This window comes from Pelmatolapia mariae, linkage group LG20 (assembly GCF_036321145.2).
Source record: "Pelmatolapia mariae isolate MD_Pm_ZW linkage group LG20, Pm_UMD_F_2, whole genome shotgun sequence".
In the NCBI taxonomy this organism is placed as follows: Eukaryota; Metazoa; Chordata; class Actinopteri; order Cichliformes; family Cichlidae; genus Pelmatolapia; species Pelmatolapia mariae.
Genome location: NC_086244.1, coordinates 4327148 through 4351814, shown reverse-complemented (window position 1 = coordinate 4351814; position 24667 = coordinate 4327148). Strand labels below are relative to the sequence as shown.

At 41.3% G+C, this 24667-nt stretch overlaps 1 protein-coding gene across 1 annotated transcript in view; it reads right to left on the bottom strand.

Moving 5' to 3' along the window:
• Nucleotides 1-12281: 12281 nt before the first annotated feature.
• The window catches only part of ptpn18 (protein tyrosine phosphatase non-receptor type 18), a 31082-nt gene continuing 18696 nt past the window's right edge, over nucleotides 12282-24667 (bottom strand). Inside the window, exons 12-16 of the mRNA XM_063464573.1 lie at nucleotides 21232-21269; nucleotides 15067-15192; nucleotides 14296-14480; nucleotides 14108-14197; nucleotides 12282-12771 (exon numbers count right to left, since the gene is read on the bottom strand). Of these exons, the coding sequence (XP_063320643.1) occupies nucleotides 12698-12771; nucleotides 14108-14197; nucleotides 14296-14480; nucleotides 15067-15192; nucleotides 21232-21269 (513 nt within the window). The 3' untranslated portion in view covers nucleotides 12282-12697. The remainder of the gene's footprint in view (nucleotides 12772-14107; nucleotides 14198-14295; nucleotides 14481-15066; nucleotides 15193-21231; nucleotides 21270-24667) is intronic.

Genomic DNA, 24667 nt, shown 5'->3' with positions numbered 1-24667 from the left:
TCATCTCTCTGATGGTTTCTGTTCACTTTACAGTCTAAGGATGACCTCGCCGCTGCACTGCGCTCTTCTGTGGACGTACAGTCAGGTCCATAAATATTGGGACATCGACACAATTCTAACATTTTTGGCTCTATACACCACCACAATGGATTCCAAATGAAACGAACAAGATGTGCTTTAACTGCAGACTGTCTGCTTTTATTTGAAGGTATTTACATCCAAATCCGGTGAACAGTATAGGAATTACAACAGTTTGTATATGTGCCTCCCACTTCTTAAGGGACCAAAAGTAATGGGACAATTGGCTTCTCAGCTGTTCCATGGCCAGGTGTGTGTTATTCCCTCATTACCCCAATTACAATGAACAAATAAAAGGTCCAGAGTTCATTTCAAGTGTGCTGTTTGCTTTTTGAACCTGTTGCTGTCAACTGCCAGGATGAGATCCAAAGAGCTGTCACTACCAGTGAAGCAAGCCATCATTAGGCTGAAAAAAACAAAACAAACCCATCAGAGAGAGAGCAAAAACATCAGGCGTGGCCAAAACAACTGTTTAGAACATTCCCAAAAAGAAGGAACGCACTGGTGAGCTCAGCAACACTAAAAAACTAGGAAGACCATGGAACACAACTGTGGTGGATGACCAAAGAATCCTTTCCCTGGTGAAGAAAACACCCTTCACAACAGTTGGCCAGATCAAGAACACTCTCTAGGAGGTAGGTGTATGTGCGTCAGAGTCAACAATCAAGAGAAGACTCCACCAGTGTGAATACAGAGGGTTCACCACAAGATGTAAACCTTTGGTGAGCCCCAAAAACAGGCAGGCCAGATTAGAGTTTGCCAAACAACATCTGAAAAAGCCGTCGCAGTTCTGGAACAACATCCTATGGACAGATGAGACCAACATCAACTTGTACCAGAGTGATGGGAAGAGAAGAGTATGGAGAAGGAAAGGAACTGCTCATGATCCTAAGCATACCACCTCATCAGTGAAGCATTGTGGTGGAAGTGTCATGGCGTGGGCATGTATGGCTGCCAGTGGAACTGGTTCTCTTGTATTTATTGATGATGTGACTGCTGACAAAAGCAGCACAATGAATTCTGAAGTGTTTCGGGCAATATTATCTGCTCATATTCAGACAAATGCTTCAAAACTCACTGGACGGCGCTTCACAGTGCAGGTGGACAACGACCCAAAGCATACTGCAAAAGCAACCAAAGAGTTTTTGAAGGGAAAGAAGTGGACTGTTTTGCAATGGCCAAGTCAATCACCTGACCTGAATCCGATTGAGCATGTATTTCACTTGCTGAAGACAAAACTGAAGGGAAAATGCCCCAAGAACAAGCAGGAACTGAAGACTGTTGCAGTAGAGGCCTGGCAGAGCATCACCAGGGATGAAACCCGGCGTCTGGTGATGTCTATGTGTTCCAGACTTCAGGCTGTGATTGACTGTAAAGGATTTGCAACCAAGTATTAAAAAATGAATGTTTGATTTATGGTTCTTATTCTGTCCCATTACTTTTGGTCCCTCAAGAAGTGGGAGGCACATTTGCAAACTGTTGTAATTCCTACACCGTTCACCTGATTTGGATGTAAATACCCTCAAATAAAAGCTGACACTCTGCAGTTAAAGCATGTCTTGTTCGTTTCATTTGGAATCCATTGTGGTGGTGTATAGAGCCAAAAATGTTAGAATTGTGTCGATGTCCCAATATTTATGGACCTGACTGTATGTTCTGGGTTTGACACAACTGGACGACTGTCTATAAAAAATGATGAACGGACTGTTACTTATATAGCACCTTCCTACTCAGCTGAGCACTCAAAGCGCTTTCTACAACACTTCTCATTCACCCAATCACACACACACACGCACGCGCACGCACACACACATACGCGCGCGCGCGCGCGCGCGCGCACACACACACACACACACACACACACAGTGCTTTTATCTATGCCTGAGTGCTTTCTAATATTCACACACACTCAGACTGGATGCTTCAGGGGCAATCAGGGGTTCAATATCTCACCCAAAGATACTTTGGTTTGCAAACTTCAGGGATCAACCCCCTGACTTTCCACTTGGTAGACGACTCGCTCCACTCGAGCCACAGCCACCCTCCTAAAAGCAGACACACATTTAAACCCCTAAAAATACTGGAATCATTGATTAATGGTTATTATAATAACATATAATCAAGTCAAGCATCAAAACAGTAAAAACAATATTTTTTTATATCAGACACTGAAATTAACCATCTAAAGTCAGCTATCAGAAGCTAATAGAAGCTAACTCGAGCTAAGGCTACGCGAGCCGTGTCACTCAGGGCGTCGTGAGGATGATTTAGGGCAAATAAAACTGAAATAAAAGCAGCTGAAATGAGTGAAGTTGGAGAGAGTTTGATGTGGTCTGTTAGCAGCAGACTCAGTGTTTCCACACCGAGCAGCCTGAGCCTAAAATAACGAGAGGGGGGACTCGGGGCTGGTCCAGGTTCAGGTTTAGGCTGGGGTTACTTCTGGGTCTGCAGCACAGGGTTGGCCCTGTAATCAGCTGACAGCTCTGGTTTCGCCTTCGATCTCTCTGTAATTTTCTTAATTGAAGCCACTTGAGGGGTCGAGCGCTCAGTTCATCCTCCTTTTTTTCTCTTTCTATGTTGCCTGCATCCTGCTTCCTCCGTCCTTTCCTTTATTTGGTCTCCTATTTGGTTTCCTTTCAATATTTCTTTCTCTTTATTTTTCTTCTCTCCCCCAACTTGGTTTCATTATCTTTCTTTTCCTATTATTTTCATTCTTAAGTGCATTCCTTTCCTATCATTCACTCCAACTGATCAACACACACATCCACACATGTGCAATAACACTAATGTGCAATAATCTTTTCTGGCATCGTTGTATTTTTACTGAGTTGTATATAGCACTTGTATTCTATTTTTATCTTATTGCATATTTTATTCTATTTTATTCTACTGTATATAGTATTTTATTTTATTCTATTCTGTACAGTTGTATACTGTATTTATTCTTATTTTATTTTATTCTAATTTTTGCTTCATAACTTTTGCACTGTCCACTTCCTGCTGTGACAAAACAAATTTCCCACGTGTGGGACTAATAAAGGTTATCTTATCTTATCTTATCTTATCTTATCTTACTTTCTCCTTTCTATTTTTCTTCAGTCTTGCTTTGTTTACTTTTCTGCTCTTCCTTTCCTTTCCTTTCCTTTCCTTTCCTTTCCTTTCCTTTCCTTTCCTTTCAATAGTAACTCAGGGTGAGAAAGAGGAGGAGAGTATAAGGCTCAAAATAAAGTGATGATAAATGTTTAAATTATTGCTCATTTCCTTTTTTATGTCAGTTGAACCAAAACTTTGTGAATTAAAAAAAAAAAGATGAACACTTTCTCGTCTCCTGCATTTGTCGTCTATTTCTCCACCAGGCTTGTTTTCGTTCTCTCGATCATTTTCTTCTCCCCCTCCCCCGTCCGACTCCCATCTCCTCCAAAACTCCCATTCTTCAGTGTAAATTGATGCTGATCACCCGTTAATCTTTTTAAGTTGCCGTGAAACAGCCAGCAGCATGCATGACAATGGTCCTCTCTGTGAGTCTATGTGCGTAAATGACAATGGCTCTGTGTGTGTGTGCGTGTGTGTGTGTGTGTGTGTGTGTGTGTGTGTGTGTGTGCGCGCGCGCACACATTGTGGTTTCAGGGCCTACTGTATGCTTCCTTTTTTACATCGCTGCTACTATTACTGCACATCTGGACCCTGCATGTGTGTGTGTACTCAAATTACTTGTGTTGTGGGAACTCTCCTCCATTACAGGGACTCAGCCCCGCTGTGTAAATTAGATTTATGCATGTAAACACAGTTTTTGGTTAGAATAAATCTTTGGAAAAAGAATCAAAGTTAACATAATGTCCTCTCAAGTCTATCAGCCATGTTGTGAGGGCAAAATCCAGATTACACATCGCATTGTGGGGACTTGATTTCCTTTAAGAAAATAAACAAAGTTATTTATTCATTTTTAGTGTGAAAACTGAAGGAGTAAGTCGTCAGGAAATGAATGGAAAACGGCGTAAAGTCCTCTGAAGTGATGGAAAACACGTGTTTGTATGTGTGTGTGTGTGTAGCTGTTAGTTTAATCCTGAGTGGAGTTTACGAGGTTGAAGCCGCAGAGCAGAACAAATTCTCTGTGTCTCTGTCTTTATTTATTTTTACTTCTCTTGAGGTTTGCCTGATATCCAACACATCTGCTTGTTTGTTTGTGCGTGTGTGTGTGTGTGTGTGTAATCCAGAACCCAAACACACTTAGAACAGGCAGCACAGTTTGCAGCTCTAAGCTTGAAGCGCGCCCTGCCCTCGTAGATTTGTTTCTGGCGGCGTCTGTTTTCAGTTTAGGAGCTGTAAAAACCTCTGAATCTGACCTGCCCATGAGCAAACAGCAGAATGACACAGTTAGAGACGAGCTCGTGAGCAACCAGTGAATCATTCACCAGCTACTTTCCCTCAGGCACTGGTGGAGGCCAAAAACTGAGCTAAAACATCAGGACTCCTTTACTAGGATTCATCAGCCTAACCGGATCATCCATTGCCCATAAGCGCTGCAATAGCATTACATGTTTGTTAAATCAATCAATCAATCAATACACGAGTTGTGAAATTAGCTGCTTATTGGACTAAATAAGACACATTACTAAAGACACCTTTTTGTCTTTGGCCCTGCACTTATTGTTTGTGGCACAGTTCTACAAGGAAACAGAGATTGTGGTCCATAATAACATGTTAGCATCACACAGATTTGCCTGTCAGCTGAGATTCTCCCACAGAGGGATTTCCTGAATAGAAACAAAGGACAGACTCATTGACCCTGTTTTACAGCACCTGGAACTGAATGGTTCAGCTTTGCTTTGATATCACAGGAAGTGATTTAAATCTCTGAACTTCAAGGCAAATAATTGAGACATCAGTCAATGAGAGTGCAACATATCTTTTATTGACATGTCAGAGGGTGGTAAACACATTAGAGGGTTACCTAGGCAACCAGAGCCTGGAATGCCTGTTAGCGGTCGACCATCATCAACAAACTGATGTGCGATGAGTAAATCGTTTCTTGTGTGGACCCCCTTAAGTTCTGGAAATGTGTTAGTGTAACTTTGGTCCATCTAACATATTCCTCCTCGTCCTGTGGGTCGTTACAGGTGAACATTTGCAGCTTCCTGCCTTTAGCGTGGTCCAGGATCAACATCGCAACTGACCAATCCTGTTGTCTGGCCGTTCAGTTAGCGTTAGTGAAAAAGTTAGCTAATGCAATTAAAAACAACCATGAATAAGTTAAATTTGGCTAGCAGCAAAACTACTTTAATAATATATATTTTTATATTGCATAAATTAATAAAGGAAACACTTTAAATGCTTAGAGAGTTTTATATAAACAAAGACATTTTTTTTTCTTTTCCCTCCATATTCCAAAGCTTTGACATCACCACATGACTGGTCAGTAGCAATGCTGATCCTGGGCCGACATTATAATGATGATGCAAGGACAACAGCAAAACTGGGATATCAGATACACCTTTAGTTTATGTATGTAGCTGTCATACTGTGGTGTGTTATTAATTTTGCTGACTCAAATGCAGGAGGTGAGAATCAGGAGCTTAAACACAGAGCAGAGCTTTTAATGTCAAACAATCGTTACAAAGTCCAGAAAACAGGAGAATAAACTAAAGCAAGTCTGGGAATCCAAGGTTCCCAAAACTCTTTAAACATACAAATACTGAACTAAGAGACACACGCAGAGGAGGACTTGACAAAGGACAAAGGGAGACTCAGGCAATATATACAAAAGACAAAGACTGAAATGGAAACAGGACAACTAACCAAATCAGACGAGAAGCAAAATTCAACACAAGACAGAGAGCAACACTTACTAGAAATGTGTCTAAACGGGAAGAGAGACACAGCAGAAAGGGAAAACATGGTTAACTAAAAAGGGGAAGAAGAAGGACAAAAAGGTTAACACAAAGATGAGCTCAAAAGAACAGAAAGGGGACCCTCAAGTGGTTTCTGCTAAACCACCATCTGTCCTTTATAACAAAACAATAAAGAATAAATAGTCATCAGAAGATAATAAAGCTCACTATAGTGCAAGGAAACACAAAACCACACTAATAAGCAGAAAACTGTAGAATGTGAACATAAATCACTTCTCAAAACCGAAAAGGAATAATGAACTAACTGCAAAACCAATGGCCCCAAACCAAAGACACCATAACAGTAACAGGATGAAAGCCTACATTTCATTTTTGGTGTGAACGCACCGTAACAGAAAGCACCTACGAAGATTAAAAATAGTTATCCACTTAAGGGAAGGAAGGAAGGAACCACAAACTGACCCGGATAAGAGTAGAGGTCATGATTTCCTCATGCGGCAGCAGCCAAGTGAAACCACCTTTGCATGGCTGCTGCAACATTAGGCAACTACAGCTGAAACACTTGGTTCTGCAAATATTTGGACGCAATCTATTCTTCTTGGCTTTGTGATGGTGATTTCTGACAAGTTGTTCAGGGAAAACCAAGCAGTGATTTAAGGTAAGTGCTAACTTAGCTAGCAGTGTTGATCCAAAGCTAATGACAACAAAGAAGAACTCGTAGACTGCGGCTCGCAAAGGTGAAGAAATCGTGACAACGAACGCCATGAACTCATGCCGTGAGGTTTTCTTTAAACCTTAGAAGTATGCAGCACATACGAGGAATAAGATTAAATACTGAACAGGTGTCAGAGCTGAGCTATGATTAGCTATGACTAAAGAGGATGTTATACTGAATAGATGTGTCTTCCGGAAAAAGAATAAAGCTTCGAGATAAACTTCTAATTCTAAGACAAAATCGTAAGTGAACAGCTCAAGGTTATTAAAAAAGGTGCTGAAGGATCAGATTCATGTTCTTTGTGTACTTTTGGTTTGGTTTTTTTGTAAAAAGTGGATGCTTGCATTGTTTGAGTTTAACGCGTCACCGAGCTGATCATCAAGCTTCTTAGTGACAGAGACAGCCTGAAGGAAGTCTAAGCTGCCAGGGTGAAGACAGACACTTTGTTGTTAACAACAGAGACAGAGTCATTGTTATTTACCGATGCATAGGATGGATTATGAATTAAGTTGTTTGAGGAGGTCTCCGCAGAAGTTGCTTGTCAGAAGTTTACATACACACATCATGGGCATGGTGGTCACAGTAATTTTGGACTTTTAATAATATTTTTGGACTGTTCTTTTCCCCGGGCTGGAATGATTGTACAGCATGAAAAAACATTAACTGGTTGCCCAAATTTGAAGATATACACAGAAATACATACATGCACTCACTTATTTTAATGAGTGGTGCTGAAGGTTCTGCAGTGTCTTTTAATTTGACAAGGCCAAAACCTATTAGCTTCCCATTAGTGACCGTGATTGACTACAACTGGTAGTTTCACTCTGCCAGCATACAAAGGTTTTGTTTAACACTCTTCATCGGAGTGGCCAATATTCCAAACAGTGAGAAACTCCAAGGGACTCAGTAAAGATAAGAGAAGGAAAATTGTAGATTTACACAGGTTCGCGAGGTCTTTTGGAGCCATTTGTAAACATTTAAATATCATTTGTTGAAACAGTTGTACGCAAGTTATTTGAATGTGTAACCACTTTGTCAGCTTCTAGTTTCACTGACAGGAACTAAGAGGATACCAACGAAGGAATAAAGTCTTTCTCCAAATTCAAAACATTCAAAAGCAGCTGAAATTTAAAAGCACTCACATGGAGAAGGCAAATATCTTTTCCAGAAAAGTTTTATGGTCAGACCGAATTGTCCAAAACAATAAAAAGTATGTTAGGAGGAGTAAAGGTGAGGTTTTTAAACCCAAGACCACGATACCAACTGTCAGGCATGGTGGTGGTAGCATCATCCTCTGGACGAAGGAAGGAGAGGAAATATTCAGTTCAATTCAGTTTTATTTATATAGCACCAAATCACAACAACAGTAGCCTCGAGGACCTTTATTATTAAAGGTAAAGATCCTACAATAATAGGGTCTACTTCCAACTTCTTCAACTTCACCTCAGATCAACAGTTAGATGGCTGAAACTTGGATCAGGAGTTTGGTGATGGCTACCAAAAGGATATGGTCAAGGTACAGCTTGCTGTGACCAAATATTAGTGGGGGGTTCTGTAAGTGTTTGACCCTGAGTGGATTACAGAAAATCCAAAAATAAATTCAAACTTGTTCACCTAATTCTTGAGTTTTTAAAAGTCATTGAAAATGTAGGAAAAATAAAAGCTCAAAGAAATAATTAAAAGAAGAAAATTGCCCTGACACTATGCCCATGATGAGTGTGTGTTCAAAAGTTTGCCCTGTGACTATGATAACTTATGGATAAGATTTCCACCACACAGTTAAAACTGGTAAAACTCTACTGCGCATGTGCCAGCACAACAATACGATTGGTACATTTGCTTCCTGGGTCAGCTGTGGATTGGCTCTCTTTGACAGGAGGCGGAGACCAACTGCCATCTTTGCCATCACACAGATTTATATTTAGTGTCCTCTGAGTACCCGATGTCTCCGTTGTAATGTGTCTGCCCCCAGCTCTCCTACACAGGAGCACCACCTCTAACTGAAGGAGACACAATATGTTGTTTTCAAGGTTTTTAAGATCGTTTTCAACTCCAAACATTTGGTGAATGTCTTGTTTGTGTCTACAGACACTGGTAAAGTCTTCTCTGCTGACACCGTGCCATCTGATTGTGGTTTAATTTCAACCTCAGAGTTTCCCCCGGCCCAGAGTTTCTCTTTCTCTTCAGGGATGGGATGGCCACCAGGCGTGGTGCTGAGGTGGTTGCTATGGTTGCCACTAAGCCTCGCTCTGACCTGATTGTTCAAAAAGAAAAAGAAAAAAAAACAAAAAAAACAAAACAATGAGGGAAAACTTCAAAGAGGAGCTGCTCAGTTGCCTAGCAACAAGGCTCAGTGGCAGGACTGCGCTCTCTCTCTCTCTCTCTCCCTCTCTCTCTATCTATCCCTCTGTTTCATCACTCTCTCTTTCTGCTAAACCACTATCTGTCTTTTTCATCACTCTGTAGGTCTGCTTCCATCTGTCTCTCTCTCTCCTTCAGCCCTCACAGGCTTTATCTCTTCTCTCACTATTTTATCACTCCATTGATAGGCTTCTGTTTCCCTCTCTCTCTCAGTCTCTCTCTTTGAGTTTCAGCCCCTCGTCTCCTCATTCATCTAAAGTTGCTCTTTCCCTCCTCCCCCCCCCCCCCCTTTTTTCCCTCTCTCACTCTCTGTCAGCATCATGTAATGGAAAATATGTGATGAACATTTATTTTTTTATAATTTCATTATGGATAAAAAATAAAAACTGGGATAGATTTAAGGCACGAATGTGGGATCTGAAAAGTGAAGCTAATGCAGAAGAGACTGCATGTCCAGCAGGGGGCGCCTCCTGTGGCTGTAAAAAGAAGTCCCTGGGTAAACGGCTCAACTTTTTCCTTGATCTGTGAGCTCAGCACGCACTTTCATTATCAGTTTGTGGTGTCTAGTTTCAAATCTTAATGAATAAAACATGATTTAAAAAAAATTACTGCTCCCAAGGTTATGCTTGATCATGTGACTGACAAATTAGTTACACCAACTGTACAGCACACGATCAGTACTGTGAAACAAGTTCAGTCAGAAGCTGATTAACCAAACGATTAGAGTTGGAACTATTCCACCATTTTCTTTTCATCACACTACACTAATAAAAAACTACACACACACACACACACACACACACACACACGGACTATTATTATTTGACCTTCCCCAAAAATAACTACAAATGTTAAAAGTTTTATGTAAAACACATTTTTGTTTAAAAAATGCATTGACTTCTGTTCATTAAGGTAACAATAACTCATTGCTGTAACTATGCATAGACAAACTGTGCTTCCAACTGTAGAGTGAGCCCCCCACAGTCCACCAAAACCCCCTACCTCTTTCCTGAAACTACCAGGAAGAACTGGAAATGTATAAAACTTTGTGGAAGAAGAATTTATAGCAGTGCTGTTGGATTGGATTGCATTATACTGCACAGGTGTTCCTAATAAAGTGCCCAGGAAGTGTACAGCTCACACATACACACACAGGCGTAGATATGTGGACATGTGAGTGATGGGTTTAAAAAAAAAATCCTCCTTTAATTTCCATTATCGCAGTCTATCACTCGATTTCATCGCTCTCCTTTTCCCTTTCTCCCTCCCTCTTTCTCCGTCTATGGATGCCTGTGGTCTCTCCTCCACTGAAGAAGCCAACACCCATGACCTGTGTGTGTGTGTGTGTGCACGTGTAAAACGCCTGTAATAAATGGAGTGTGCTTTGTGGCAAACTGGCAGCGCACTCACACAGCTGGCAGCACGAGAGTTGCATTTAGTGGTTTTTTTAGACTCAAACCGAGGGACAGACAAGCGTGCATGGATATGTGTGAGTGTGTGTGTGTGTGTGTGTGTACGTGTGTGTGCATATGCATGGATGCGTGCGTGTGTTGGTAGACTTCTTTGATTACAGCAAGGCATGATAGAGAGCTCAGCCCTGTGGTTGCAAAAGACAAAAGACAAAAATGCACACCGACACACACTTTGTTGTACAGTTTGTGTGTGTGTGTGTGCTGAATCATATGCTCTTTTTTTGAACCTGATTCAGATCTGATGATGTCAGTCTCTCTCTCACACACACACACTTTGTGTTTCCATCACTTCAGAGGACATCACTTTGACTCATTTCCAGCATCACACTAAAAGTTGATGATTTGCTTTATGGGGACTTCTTTTTATCCAATTAAAAGAGTTGTGTTCCCACAGTGTGGTTGTGTGAACATATTTATGTTCCCACAACACGAGTAATACAAGTGTGTCCACATGTCGTTGTGGCAAATAACTCAAACCTGAACCCTAAAACCAGGTCTGAACCCTCACATGGCTCTTTGAAGCTCTGTGCCAAAGTCAGCAAATGTCCTCACAAGGTCTTAAACTGACAGTGGTTCTCACAAAGACAGCCCCACACACGCGCACACACACACAGTGACCACAGTCCAGTGAAGCCAAAAGTTTAATTGAAACCACCTTTTTCCCTCCCTCAGTGTTCTTTCTGTTCATTCACACTGCTTCGGGAGCCTCTGTTCTTCTTCTTCCCTTTATTGTTTTTACACACCAACAGGCTCCAGGACTTCCTGCTGTTGGTTGGTGTTGCTCTGCTGCCTCCTGGTGGTCATCTGGGACACTGTGTTTTAGTCATCCTGCAGACACCAGGTTCAACAAACATACACAACAAGTGAGTTTCATAGGGAAAATGTGTAATGGCATCAAGGTTGCTTTGGAACGGGTTAATTGAAAGTCTGCATTACAAAGTGAAGAGGCTGCCTCTGCATCCCATGTGTTCTTTGCCCCCGTGAATTAAAGAGGGGCGGTACTCCTCAGGAGGGAGGACTCCTCTACAAACAGCCAGGCCTTTGTATTCAGCAGCTGTTTCAGTTATTAAAGACAGTCAGCTTCATGCTCAGACTTTGTTCTTCACCATGTGTTTGTGTTTTAAAAACAAATGTGTTCATGTTGTTGTGAATTTAACCCTAAATATATTTTAAAAAGTCATGAGCACTAAAATGAGATGATAAAATACAGCTGCAGGGCTCGAACAAAACTATTTATGATGCAGTTGGCTCAAATATATTTAATTGATTTCATTTAATTGCTTTAAAATGAGGCTGCAAAGCGAGGTGGTTTTATCTTTAGAGTGACGAGAGGAGTCAGGGATGTGCAATCTAGCACATGAGGAAGGCCAATATGAGGTGTGGCGTTTGGACAACCTGGCTGCAGGCAGGCGCTAATGAAAATCAGATGTATGATGGGGAATGTAGGCAACCAACCAGGAGTATTATTCCATAGTGACTGACTGTACTGAGATTAGCTCTGGTCAACTCGAGGACTTCTGCTTTGGTGTGTTTGAGAGTACTTCACTTGTTGATATAATTTCCTTTTTTTTTCTTTTTTTTTTTGGTACTTCACAGACCAAAGAACCATGTTTTATCTTTTACTTTTCACCGTTTTGTGAAAAGCTTCTTGTAGCATTTGTTTAAAATGTACAAACAAAACCTTCAAATATAAAAACTTAAGGTGTGTTGAGCCAAATTAATCCTTTTCCCCCATGAAACCTTATAGTTAACAGAAATCCTTTATTAGTAATAAATTAATTACGCTCAGCAGATGTGATGTTCCATTTTTATTTTTACAATTTGTCATTAACACTCACGTTACAAAATCAAAGTACTATGTTAGTGATACTGAGCTTTTGTGTCTTCAAATGATAGTGACAGTGAAGATTCAACATCTAAAATAAGATAAAACCCCCGGTCAGGAGGTCAAATATGATTTAAGATTGTGGTCAAAGTCTGTAAACGTCTGTTCGAAATATTTAACATATTAAATTATTCCCACCAAAAAGGTAAATTGAACCTTTAAATACATAAAATTCAGACACGTCAAGCATGATTTCGATAAATATTTGCAGGCAGCTTTCTGAACCCGGTCAGATGATCACAGTGACACCAGTTTAGCAAATCAAATCACACAAACAGTCAGATTCAAGTCTAATTCAGTCCAGTCCAACAGTCTCTGATAAACCAGTTAAACCAGTTCATCTCTCCACCCGAGTCCACTCAGCTGGAGGATCTCTGGGTCCTCTGGGCTTCTGAATCCGACAGTTAAACCCTGAAAAATAACAAAATAAAGAAAATCAGCGATAGTATAACTTCACTATGTGACACACAAACGCAGCAATAAGAGAGCAGTCCAACTTTGAGTAAACCGTCTTCTCTTCTGTCATCACCACTGCCAACTAGCACATTTTTTAACACCATCACCTCCCCCATACCACCTACACCCTGTTCAGTATTCATAAGCAGAATTTAAAATAGTTAGTAGCACACCACAGTGTAGCTGTCAGATAATAGTAATAAACATAAAACAATCCTTATTTCTGAGCAGCTAGAAAAGCTCCAATGGAACACCCAAAAAGTTTCCAAGAGCACCTATTTGACATCTTTACTCATTTTTGGAGCAAAATCTTCCTTCAGTTCTGAAAAACAGAGACCAGAGAGTTAAACAGTCCAAACTCTTTCTCTCTTCACAGGCCTACTGACCAGACCGTGACCCCCTGATAATCCTCAGTCACTTGGGAAAATGCGTTTTCCCCAGCTGGTCAGCAAGTGGTTCCCAGTCAGCAAATAAACATTTTTAACTGGACTGATAGGTCTCCAGGGTTGGGCAACAGAGTTTAAATGATCAGTGTAACTAGTCACAGGTTTTATAATATTGCTTAAAACCCAGGCATCCATGAAAGAGAGGATTTACAAAGTTTAGCTAGACGTTTAGCAGTTTAGCTAGAAGCTAGCAGTTTAGCTAGTTTGTTTCCATCTAAAGATTAAATACATCAGTAAGAACATGTTTTAAACTTTGGACACAAACTAAGATGGAAACTAAATAACAGTTTGGAGAGTTAGTATAGTTTGAATGGCTGACAAACAAAGATGTGCTACCTGGTGACTAGCTACAGAGCTATGGTTAGACTGGTATAAACACATCTGTGTCTATGCTGAATGAGGGTTAAATTGTTCTTAATGAAAGTTCATTTTTAAGGTCCCTGATGGGCAGAGTGTAACACTAATGTGACACAGTCAGCACTATAACACACATATTGTGTAGTCTGAGCCTGGCACCGAGAGTGTGGAATCTCCCATTCAGGATCTTGTGTTTGTGTTTTCTTTTCTTGCTATATTTTTTCTTGTGTGTTAGCTGGTTAGTTACAGAATCCAAAGAGTATTTGATTAGGTTAGGAATGCATTGGACTGGGTTAAAATATGCCCTTTCTCCATGTAGAATAATGATGCTTACTGAGTGTGTTCAAATGTGTCAAGCATAACTTTACAAGTGTCTATATACAAAAAGTTGAGAGGGAAAGACCTGAAATTATGAGTCTGTGAGGTGAGCCAACATGAACAACAAAATGAGGTACTATTACATTAACTGTGAGAACAGGTGTACTGACCGATGCTACCAGGCGAACAGAAGCTGGTCACATCTGAGACTGAAGAGGAAAAATCTTCATAATCGTTACCGTCCATTGAAGATTTCTCAGCTGCAGGAAGAAAAGAGTGAATTTACATTTCGAGTCTTCACGTCCCCTTAAATCCCAAGCAGCACTCACCCGCCCCTCCTTCACCACCCTCTCCTTACCTGCAACCAGCTGATAGTCTGAGCCCTCCCCAGGCTTTTGACCGGTCGGTGATGCTATGTCATAGATGGGTGTCACTGAGGGTGGCAGGCTCTGCTGTTTAGCTCGGGGTTTGACGGTGCTGTAGATGGGAGCAGCTGACACACTCTTGGGGTCGTTGTCATAGTGATGGGAGGTGGGCATTGTCCTGAAAGTAGGACAAAACAGCCATGATCAGTGAGTGGAGGTCTCGTGGCTCTATAGTGTAACAAGTGAAAGATCCTGGGACAAATCCCTTTGGGGTTGTGTCAGGAAGGGCATCCAGCAAGCATGCCATGCCTTTAGGGTGGAGGTGTAAAGAGGCAAGAAGCAGAGGGAGTGAAGGGGTCAATCAGCCAAAGCAACAAAGAAAGGTCAAGAATAGAGTGCAGGCAGAATGGCGAGGATAAGACAAAGTTAGAGAAGCAAGGCTGCGATTGGTTGGACACGTCCAGAGGAAGGAGAATGGATAGACTGGACAAAGGAGCTGAAGATTGAGCAGCCACGACCACAGAGAAGGATCCTGTAGTGAAGGAGGACTAACACAGGGTTAGTGTAACAGAAGGTCCGTCCACAGAGGATGCAACGATATGCTGAGACGACAGCAGACGAACTGCTGTGGTGAAGTAGAAGACGGCGAGGATTTAGGGTGTGGAATGAGACTTTTAATAAACAATAACCATTTATTCTTTTTACACGTTTGTGCATCACAAAATCCTAAAATTTCTGCATTATGCACACTTTAGTTTCTTTACCTGCTTCCAATATTGGATCTGGACAGGGGTACAGCTGAGTAGCTGGGAGCCGATGGGGGTGGATTGGCGTGTTTGGGCTTGTTGACCACAGCGTACGTATCATTCATGACAACCTGCTGTGATAATCTGCATGCAGACAGAGAGAAGGACAAGTACATTTGAGCTGCTGTATGAGGCCACATTTTCAATCGTGTGCAGCTCAGTGATTATCAGGACCAAGCGGTGGTAAAAATTACGGTAAAACGTCCAAGTTTACAGCAGCAATAACTTCACAGCCTGTGACTAAAAACAATTTTGGTTTCTGTAGCTAGTTTCCCCCTTTGCAACACTTCTTTTTAGGGGAATGACACGTAACTAACGAATGCTAACACAGGAAGCTGTAGCTGCTGCTCACCCCAGCCAAGTCACTAAACTGGACCATGTTTGTGCTGTTGTTGCCTTTTGGACTGATTTTAACGACACACCAAATAACATGTCAGATAATTCCACAGCTTGTCCACGAAGTTTATTATCCAGTTTTGGGGTATTAAATCCCAGCATTTCAATATGTTAATTAGCAAGTGCATGTTTATTTGTGTACATTGCACCTGTACGGCGCACCAGAATTAGCTCCTGAGAGCACTAAACCTTCCTGTCAAATGTGGCCACATTTAGTTTCAGAAGACCAGATATAGAGTCCACAAAACCACTCTACATCACGTCTACCTATTTACGTCAGCTTGTTTCCAGTTTGGATTCTTTGTATCCAGTTTGGTTTTCACAGAAACATCTTTATATTCTGACTTCAGGGTGAACAAAGATGCACCACATTGTTTATTATTAGTAGGTATGTTTCTAGTTTTGGACAGAGATAGGTGACCACTTCCTGACAGTAGCAAACACAAAAGCATGACGTTAGTTTCCTAAACTAACCTGAAAATGACCGTTTAAGGCGTGCCATGCTTTCACTCTTTTCCCACCAACAATATGACTGTTGACTAACAGAAGAAAAAAAAATGTTGAAGTAGACACAATTTGAAAAGTGCCAGAGGCACACCAGAAGTGCGAAGAAACTGTTAAACTTCCTCTCCTCTGATCACACCAGTCTGAGTTTCACAGGTCCTTAAAGGCAAAACTAAAAAAGCAAAAAGAAACGAAAAGAACTCCCCTGCCCCCAACTCAAAAAAAAAAAGAAAGAAAGAAAGAAAGAAAGAAATAATTAAATATTGCAATTAAAAGTAAAAACTCAACAGCAGCAGTGTGGTTTCATATGTGATGAGCTGCAAAACTGAGCAGATGGGGAGTGCTGCCAATGTGCTACTCAACACCACATGCAACAGCATACCATCCACTCGTCAACAGCTTTTCTTCATTTTTATTTTGAGAAATGTAAGTAACATACAGTACTGTGCAAAAGTCTTGTGCCAGTCTTTGTCCAGGCTTTCCGAAGGTTTTGTGGCTGCTGTCTCACCCAAAGTCAATGCAAACTTATTACTGAGCATTTTCACATGAGTGGTTCATTTTTGGGGGTTGTTTTTTTTTTTAAACGCCATTTAACACTGACCGATGAACCATTTGCTAAAAATGAACTCAAAGTAGCGTCAGTCAGATTTTGCTCCACCATAACATCTAACTACAAAATGACAAGAAAGCTGTCTAAGAGCCTGTGATGAAGAAACAATGTGGTCAAACTCACTACAGCAGCTAAATGCTAACACATATGTTTGCATTTATGAAAGCTGATGAGTGCGTCTTGGATATAAACACAGTTTCTAATACTTAAATGAGTTCAAAGCAGTGGTTGTATCGTTTGATCCTCTACTGTTAACTGAAAGGTTTAAGGATGGCGTGACCTTTTAACTCCTATTATTAAAATCTTTAAAATAAGCTTCGACTCAAATGTGACAAACGAGTGCTGTACACGAATAGTTTCTTCCGGCTCTAAAACCTACAGACTAGAAGCTTTTTTGAAAACCCATCAGATGTGGAAAAGGTTACGCATGGTTACATTTACTCAGGTTAGTCAGTTTCACTTCCTCATTTGCAGTTAGCCCAGATTAATCACTTGGACTCAGATTACTCAATGTTAGCACCTTTGCATGGGCTCCCTGTGGTGCTGCTTTAATTAAAGCCTTAACACTCCCTCCAGACGTCCGTCATCCTGTGCTCAAAGTTCACCTCAAAAGGGCCTTCATGACTCTGGGAATGATCCATGTGACCTCAGACAAGCATCGGCTGTGACCCACTTTAAATCAAAGATAATTAAACTTCCTTCTTGGTCGAGCTTTTGGAAACTGCTGATATCTGAGTTGATGAGTTATCATTTTATGTAACTAGCAGAGCATCTCACTGGTGATGTCCACAGGTTCTAGACTTCAGCCACTCACTGAACTTCACACAGTGGACAAAACATCGAGTGAGTTTTTACAGCAAAGCACTGTGGAACTATAAAACTGTATTGTTGTTAACTACAGGCCCCATGATGCAATGCAGAACTGAGCGTTCACATTAAGACCTTCGATGTGATATCTGTTTATTGTGGCTCATGCTGTCACTTTAGCACTGCTGCCGTCGGTTAAAATTTGCATCTCTGCAGGAAATCAAAACTCGACTTCCTGCTGCAGCCTCGTGATCATGGTCGTCATGGTTACAATGATTGCAAACACTGTGCACCAACTGTGGTCCCGGAAGGAAGTAAAGACTGTTTAATTGATTGAGCTTTGATCTGAGTTTCATCATTGTTATCATTTGCTCCTACTCTAACCTCCTTCCTCAGCTGCTTCCTTACTTCCTCATGTTTCCTCTGCTCTTTCACATTTCCCTTCAGTTCTCCTCTTAGCCTCTTTTTCCTTCCCCTCTTCTTTTTATGTCATTCCTTCAGCATCCCTGTCCTCCTCTTCTCACCTCCTACATCTACTTCCTCACCCCGTTTCCTCCCCTTCTTTACCCGCTCGACTCTGTCTCCACGGAAACATGATAGCATATGGGAATGGAGGGTGGGAAGGTGCTAATTTAACACCTCGGGGTGAAGCATCCTGTCTATATCGGTCTCTCTGCCTACACAGACGGGTGTCAAATTAAAGAAAGGGGCTGAACTCTCGACCCCCTAAAACGAGGACATTTTCCTGCGTGGTGAATTTTTATGCACCGATTTACAATCTTGTGCATGAATTTATGGTGAAAATGTCTTTGCAAAAAGAAAACACACAAAAAGACTCTTAGAAAGCCTAATTCTCCTCGACGTTCTCATTTATTATTGCCCCTCACACACATACAGGCGTGATTTACTCTTCTGGTTTTTTGCCCGTTGTCTCATATGAAGCTGCATGTGCGTCTTTTGTCTGGGAAAGAAACCTGCTTTAATGCTCGTGTGGCACCTGTCTCCCTCTGTGATATCTTAAATCTGTGTAATTGATTTTTGATCCCTGATTCTAATAGCTCAGGTAAGTTTTAATTAAAACGTGCTGCACAGTCACAGATCTCTTATCAGTGCGCTTTAGATCGCAGCTTTGTCACCGAAGCTGACTGAAAACAAAGACGACAGCCAGGATTATCTAAAGACTTGGTTTAAAGCCTGACTGATATTAGGCCTCCTGATTTTCCTTCTGGCTTCTCCACGTTTGTGATCACAGCTCTGAATGTGTGCAATGTAGCTGGGATGACCACTTATCACAAACACATTGGGAGTTTCCATGAGAGTCAAAAATACCGACTGATACCAGCCGAAAGAACATTGTGAATAATCTTGTAACTATTTTGCCTCCTTAATGCTTTTACTGCAGCAGGACGAATGCATGCATTATAAACGTGTGTGCAGGACTAAAATCTTTGCCCCTGAGTGAGGGGATCAGGTGGCTCTGCTGCCACGGGGGTCGTTTTTCTGACATGGTTTGAGTGCTCTTGTCTCCTCAGGGCAAAAGGTCACTACAAATCAATGAAAAGCTGTTCTAGTGAAACATTTCCAATCTGATGGATGTGCCCTTCTCCGCAATGACAACGTCTCCATTCATAAGACATGAGTGCTCACTGAAAACGATGTCAATCTTATGCCATAACTCGATCTCAGACCAATTCTACTCTTCTGGGAAATACAAATCACATCAGGGCCCGTCACGCAGTTTATCGACAAGCTTTAATTTAGTCAATAACGCACGTCCCATAAATCATTTCCTTGTACATTTTGGTGCATATAAAACCCTCAGTTCTGCTTCCAGAATAACTCTGATTACATTTCTAGAAGAACTCTATTCACCCGCACAGACAACTTACGAAAGCCTGTTTCATAGAGCTGAATCTGACAGCTGCTGGTTCTATGGAGCACTCACTAACACCAAATAAATCCTGACGCTAAATCAAAATAATGGACCCTTACATTTGTTCTTGCAAATGTGCATGCAAGTCTCTCTCAGCCTGATTCACAGGCCTGAACATGAAAATGAAACCTCCCTGACGGCATAGATCACTGGTAACAAACAGTCCAGCATTATACCATGAAGCTGGCTGCACATAAAAATGAAACCAGCCTTTGGAGCTTCATCCCTTTGAGACTTGCCTTGAAGAAACATTCTGCTGTAACTGCATGCCTCTTTTCAGCTCAGTGACTCTCTGGAGCGTCTGTTCTCTCTCTGTGACTCCGTCTCTCTGCTGGTGTGTGGATTCGAAGATCAAAACAAGAACGCAAATTATGCTCTTTGAAAACATGGCGGCTACACGGGCCTCCGTTTACACCCAGTAAAGTTCTCAGTCTCCCACCTCAGTTAAAACTTTTCAGACCACAGCTATGCTGGTTGGGCCAAAACAAAGATGGAGCAGGTCATCTACTATTCTGCCAAATATCCTTGTTCTAGAAACTAACCCCAAGTTTCTCTCTGATGCATTCACTGGAGTATTAATGTGTGAATGTTAGAAGCACTTAAGCATAGAAAAAAGTGGTTGTAGGAATAGGTGAATGAGGCATGTTGTATAAATAGCTTTGAGTGCTCAGAGTAGAAAAGTGCTATATAGGAACCATCCATTCACCTACTTAACCTGACACATGTGCCTAAGATGGCACAGGCCATCAGACACCACAGTCTGCTGTTCTGAGACCATCATGGTAAATATAACTGACGCTTTTCTGGTAGCACCTGGTGGCTCTACAGCTTCCTCTACAACTTTTCCACACGTTACCTGCAGGGCATGCAACAATGCAAATGACTCAAATTCAACATTAAATGGCCTTTAATCTACTGGCTCCCCATTACGATGTGTGTGTGAGTGAAACTGGCGTGTGCCTGCGTTGTGTCTGACAATGAAAGGTTAAAAGAAAGACCTCCGAGTAAACAACTTGCCTGCTCCACCTCCTATAACCAAAAATAAACAGTTGGGTCGAGAGTTAGCTCACCTCACTACAACTTCCAAGCTAGCAAGACGTACTAACAGTGCCTATACACACACGTATCACATATTCACAGCATCTAGTAAAGACAGGTGTAATGACGACAATAACAAACTAAAACACACAATCAGAAACATCAGGGTGGATAAAGATATAATTGGTTTTGGAAAATAAATGACACCGACCTCTCCCACAAGGGAATTGTAGCAAAGGGGAGAGGCCAAAGGGGTACCCCAAACTTATAGGGTTGCACCAAAGAAGAGGAAAAGGATGAGGAGGGGCTCTAACTTAATAGTCTGGATCATTTACAGCTAGTCAGTGTTCGTCACGCTCACTGGCTCCTCCATGTCCTATCCAAGCAGCACCCTCACTAAACCCAACGGAGCATTTCCTAAACATTGTAGAGACCAAAGAGGTCCACGTGAGGAGGTCGGAGGGTTGGCAGGGGCACGTGCAGGAAACCTTTTGTGTTTTGGGACTTTTCCAATTACATTTTACTTTCAGTTTTACTCACTGGACAGGTTTTGACACCATGAACTACTTGGTTAAAGTGCTTTGGGTTGTACAATAGGCCCTTCACATTACTGACAGACCCATCTCACCAATGACAGCATCCGGTGCGTCACCGCACGGACACCAAAAGACACATTTTGCATAAATAAACCACACCAGCAGCTTTGGCAAAACCGCATTACCAAATTCCCGGGAATGAGATTCTGACATTTTCTGGAATTCATGTGTAAAAGCAGATTGTGTTTTTTTTTTTTAAATGTACATATGGTGCCTCTCTGTAGATAACATGCACGCACCTGTTGCTGGAAGATGCAGCCGTTGTGGTTTTCTTTGTCTGAAAATAGAAAAGAATAGTTCAGTTCATCTTGGAAAAAAAAGAAGAAGAAATGAAGGATTTCTGTACAGCAGATGGAAAAGGGCCTCTGGGGCAGAGTGAGACAGAGATGACTGGGTAAACGTATGTAGCACACAGGCGTCCAACTGTGGAGCTAATCATCACTTTCATATTTATGGGGTGTGTCCCAACATTACCCCTCACAGAGTAAATGCAGCAGCAAAAATTCAATTCAGTTTTTTTGAGACCACCCGAGTTCACAACGATACGCACATCAGACCTATGAGCAGCACTGCTGCTAACACATTTGTCACATTGTTCGCTGCATGTCTCATTTCTGAACTTTAGCGCTTTCCTTTTATTTCTTTCTGACCTAAATCCACAGAAATGAGGTCATGGGAGATGAAGATCACCTCCGAGTCTGACTTGAAAACGTATCGGCTTCGCAGGCTGGGATTTGCACGTTGCAGCTTTAGCAGAGACTGCTGCAAGTGAGAGAACATGCTCGTCAGCTTTGTTTGCGTCAAGCACTGTAAATGTGGTTCATGTGTAGATCAGAATAATTCAAACCACAACACTGGAGAGGACAGATCTGTGGCTGCTGTTTCAGCAGCTGCTTTTAAAACTCTGATGTCTGTTGTGTGTGTTTAGATCTAGAATAGTCATTGTGTGTCTGCAGACACAGCAGCTCAAACTGGGGAAGCAACACTGATTTCATGTGCTTTGATGGAATGGTTAAAAGGTGCATGAAGTTTATCTGCCATTTATCTGATGATCACGATGTCATGTTGTCCGGTATAATTCAGCAAGTCCTTCATCAGATCCCTAATCCAGTCACAGGTACAACATAATAAGGACGGCCCAACAAACCTCTGTGTTTATCGTGCCGTTTGGCTATTTTAATACGCGGATCAAAAACCTGCTGCTTCCCCCCGTCTCAAGAGGTTTGATAAAACATAAATAGAAATAACACAACATGACTGAGCTATTGAGCTATATTACTAAAGCTAACAACACGTTAGCCTTGGAGGGTAACTACACACCTAAACAGCGCACTGCAGAGTACTTATATGTGATAAAATATGATTTATTTGCATCTAATAGTGATGTTAAGAAGCTAATTTATATATAACAGTCTAAAATATGTTTTGTTCCTCTATCCATGTGGCTTTAAATTTAAAACTTAATATAGGTTTTTCGATTATAAACGTTCACAAACCCACTGATGGGCGAAGCTTCTTTGTCCTGAAAAAGACCTGATTGAACACGTTAGTCATTTAAATATGCTATATAAAGAAACCGTCTCTTAAATGTATTTACTTACACTAGCACAATACACAGTTTTAATGTGGCAAATTTTCTGTAAGAAAAAGTAACATGAGGCAAAAGCTGGTTGTATGTTTGGTTTACATACGTTACATGACAAGGGCGTAGATTTGGTTTTGGCATTGGTGGGGACGGATGATTCAACCACCGAACCCTGGGCTTTCTTTTTTTTTCCTTTTTGTCTTTGCTTCTTGATAAAAAAAAAGGAGAAATATACTTGCCTACATATGCTATTCTACATGCTTTTAAACCATTTAAAATTACAATTCATAGTTTTATATGTGAATTATATAATGTTAAATTACTATTAAATAAATGACTGATTTTAGACTTTAGTTTACTTCAGCAATATTCCATATAAATCAGGTATCATACAAAAATAAAAAAAACCCTTCAAATACAGTCATGACAATAAAAGAATATGACTTTAAGGACTTAACAACATTACTTCAGTTATAGTACACCAACATCTCTTACACATTAGTACTAAGGGAACACTGAATGACCTGGTGGGTTTTGTCCATAAAACTACTCATCTATTACTCAATGTCCACCAAGAGAAGGAGTCTATACTATACTGTCTATACTACACTGTCCTGGTGGACATGGCAACACTTTTTTCATGGTTACATACAGTTTTAGACTGATGTGGGCCAAAGCCTAGCACATACCTGCCAACCTTGAGACCTCAGAATTAGGGAGACATTCAACGGGTTTTTTTTGTTTGTTTGTTTTTTTTTTACAGTGTTTACTTATCGGAAAAAATAAGTTAAATGTCACCGACCGGGGGTGTCCAAATTCAGAGGCTGCGTCCACCTGAGGACCCGGCCTTCGCGGTCTAAGTGGGCCGGGTCCTCCGAAAGCCAGGTAGACCCGAAATGAGCGGGGGGTCTAGCCTTCATAATTACGTCACCTCTGCCGTCTGCTCCTTGCTGTCTAAATAAAATAAAATATAACCGGACGCTTGCGTAGATTCTCGACCATCTCACACTTCTGTTTAATCAGTTTTCTATTCGACATTTATTCAGCTGTGTGAAAACCCCAGAGGAACCCTCCCGAGGGATTAATAAAGTTTTATTTAATCTAATCTAATAACTTTAATCTCAGCGAAACCGATTTACTCACGAACAAATAAAACACTGAAAAAGGCCAAACAATAACATGTTTAAGTTATTTGAAGTTTACACAGCTACAATCTCGCCTGAAAATATGTTAAAAGTTTATTTCGCGACCCAGAAAGAGTAATAAGAGTAATATTAATACTAAGTAGCTGCAGTAGTAGCAGCTATTGTTGGAAACTGGAATTGGCTGGGCCAATCTAGGATATGGTTTTTCAATTTTGTTGTCCGGGTGGAAAATCGGGAGAAATTGGGGAGAATGGTGGCTCCGGGAGATTTTCGGGAGGGGCACGGAAATTCGGGATTCTCCCGAGAAAATGGGGAGGGTTGGCATGTATGGCCTGGTATTGCCTGTAACGTTATTATGACGGACACATTTTATGAGTGAACTTGACTTTAAGTGACTCACAGGTTTCTTTGAAAAATACTTTCTTATATCCAGGTTCTTCCTTTTTGCTGCCATCCTCCTCTCCTCCTTGCAGGTCTTCACAGCGCAGGATTGCCGCTGCTAAAACTAAACAGAGCTCCCTGAAAGGCACAGCCAATCACATTGGCCATATTTGTCACATGAGGTAGGACTCCAGTAGAGAACGTAATTTAACTCTTTCTGCACCGCTGGGTGAATGAAACGTTGGCAGATCGTTTTTTTCTTTCTATCGGGTTTATTTTTCTTTACTCGAAGAGATCAAATTATTGGTGGGGATAATTCAATAATCGCTGGATATTGGTGGGGACATGTCCCTTCCGTCCATGCCAAATCGACGCCCTTGTTACATGATATAACTGCACTGAATTTCTTTACACGGTACGCTCACGCAGCACTAATACTGGGTCCTGTCCCGGGACAGGCATCCAGAAAGCGAGCTTATGGCAGAGAAGCTATGAAAGAGGAGAGGGGACACCTAAAAAACAACAACAACAAAAAAACAAAATCCAAACTAATTTTTTTTTTAA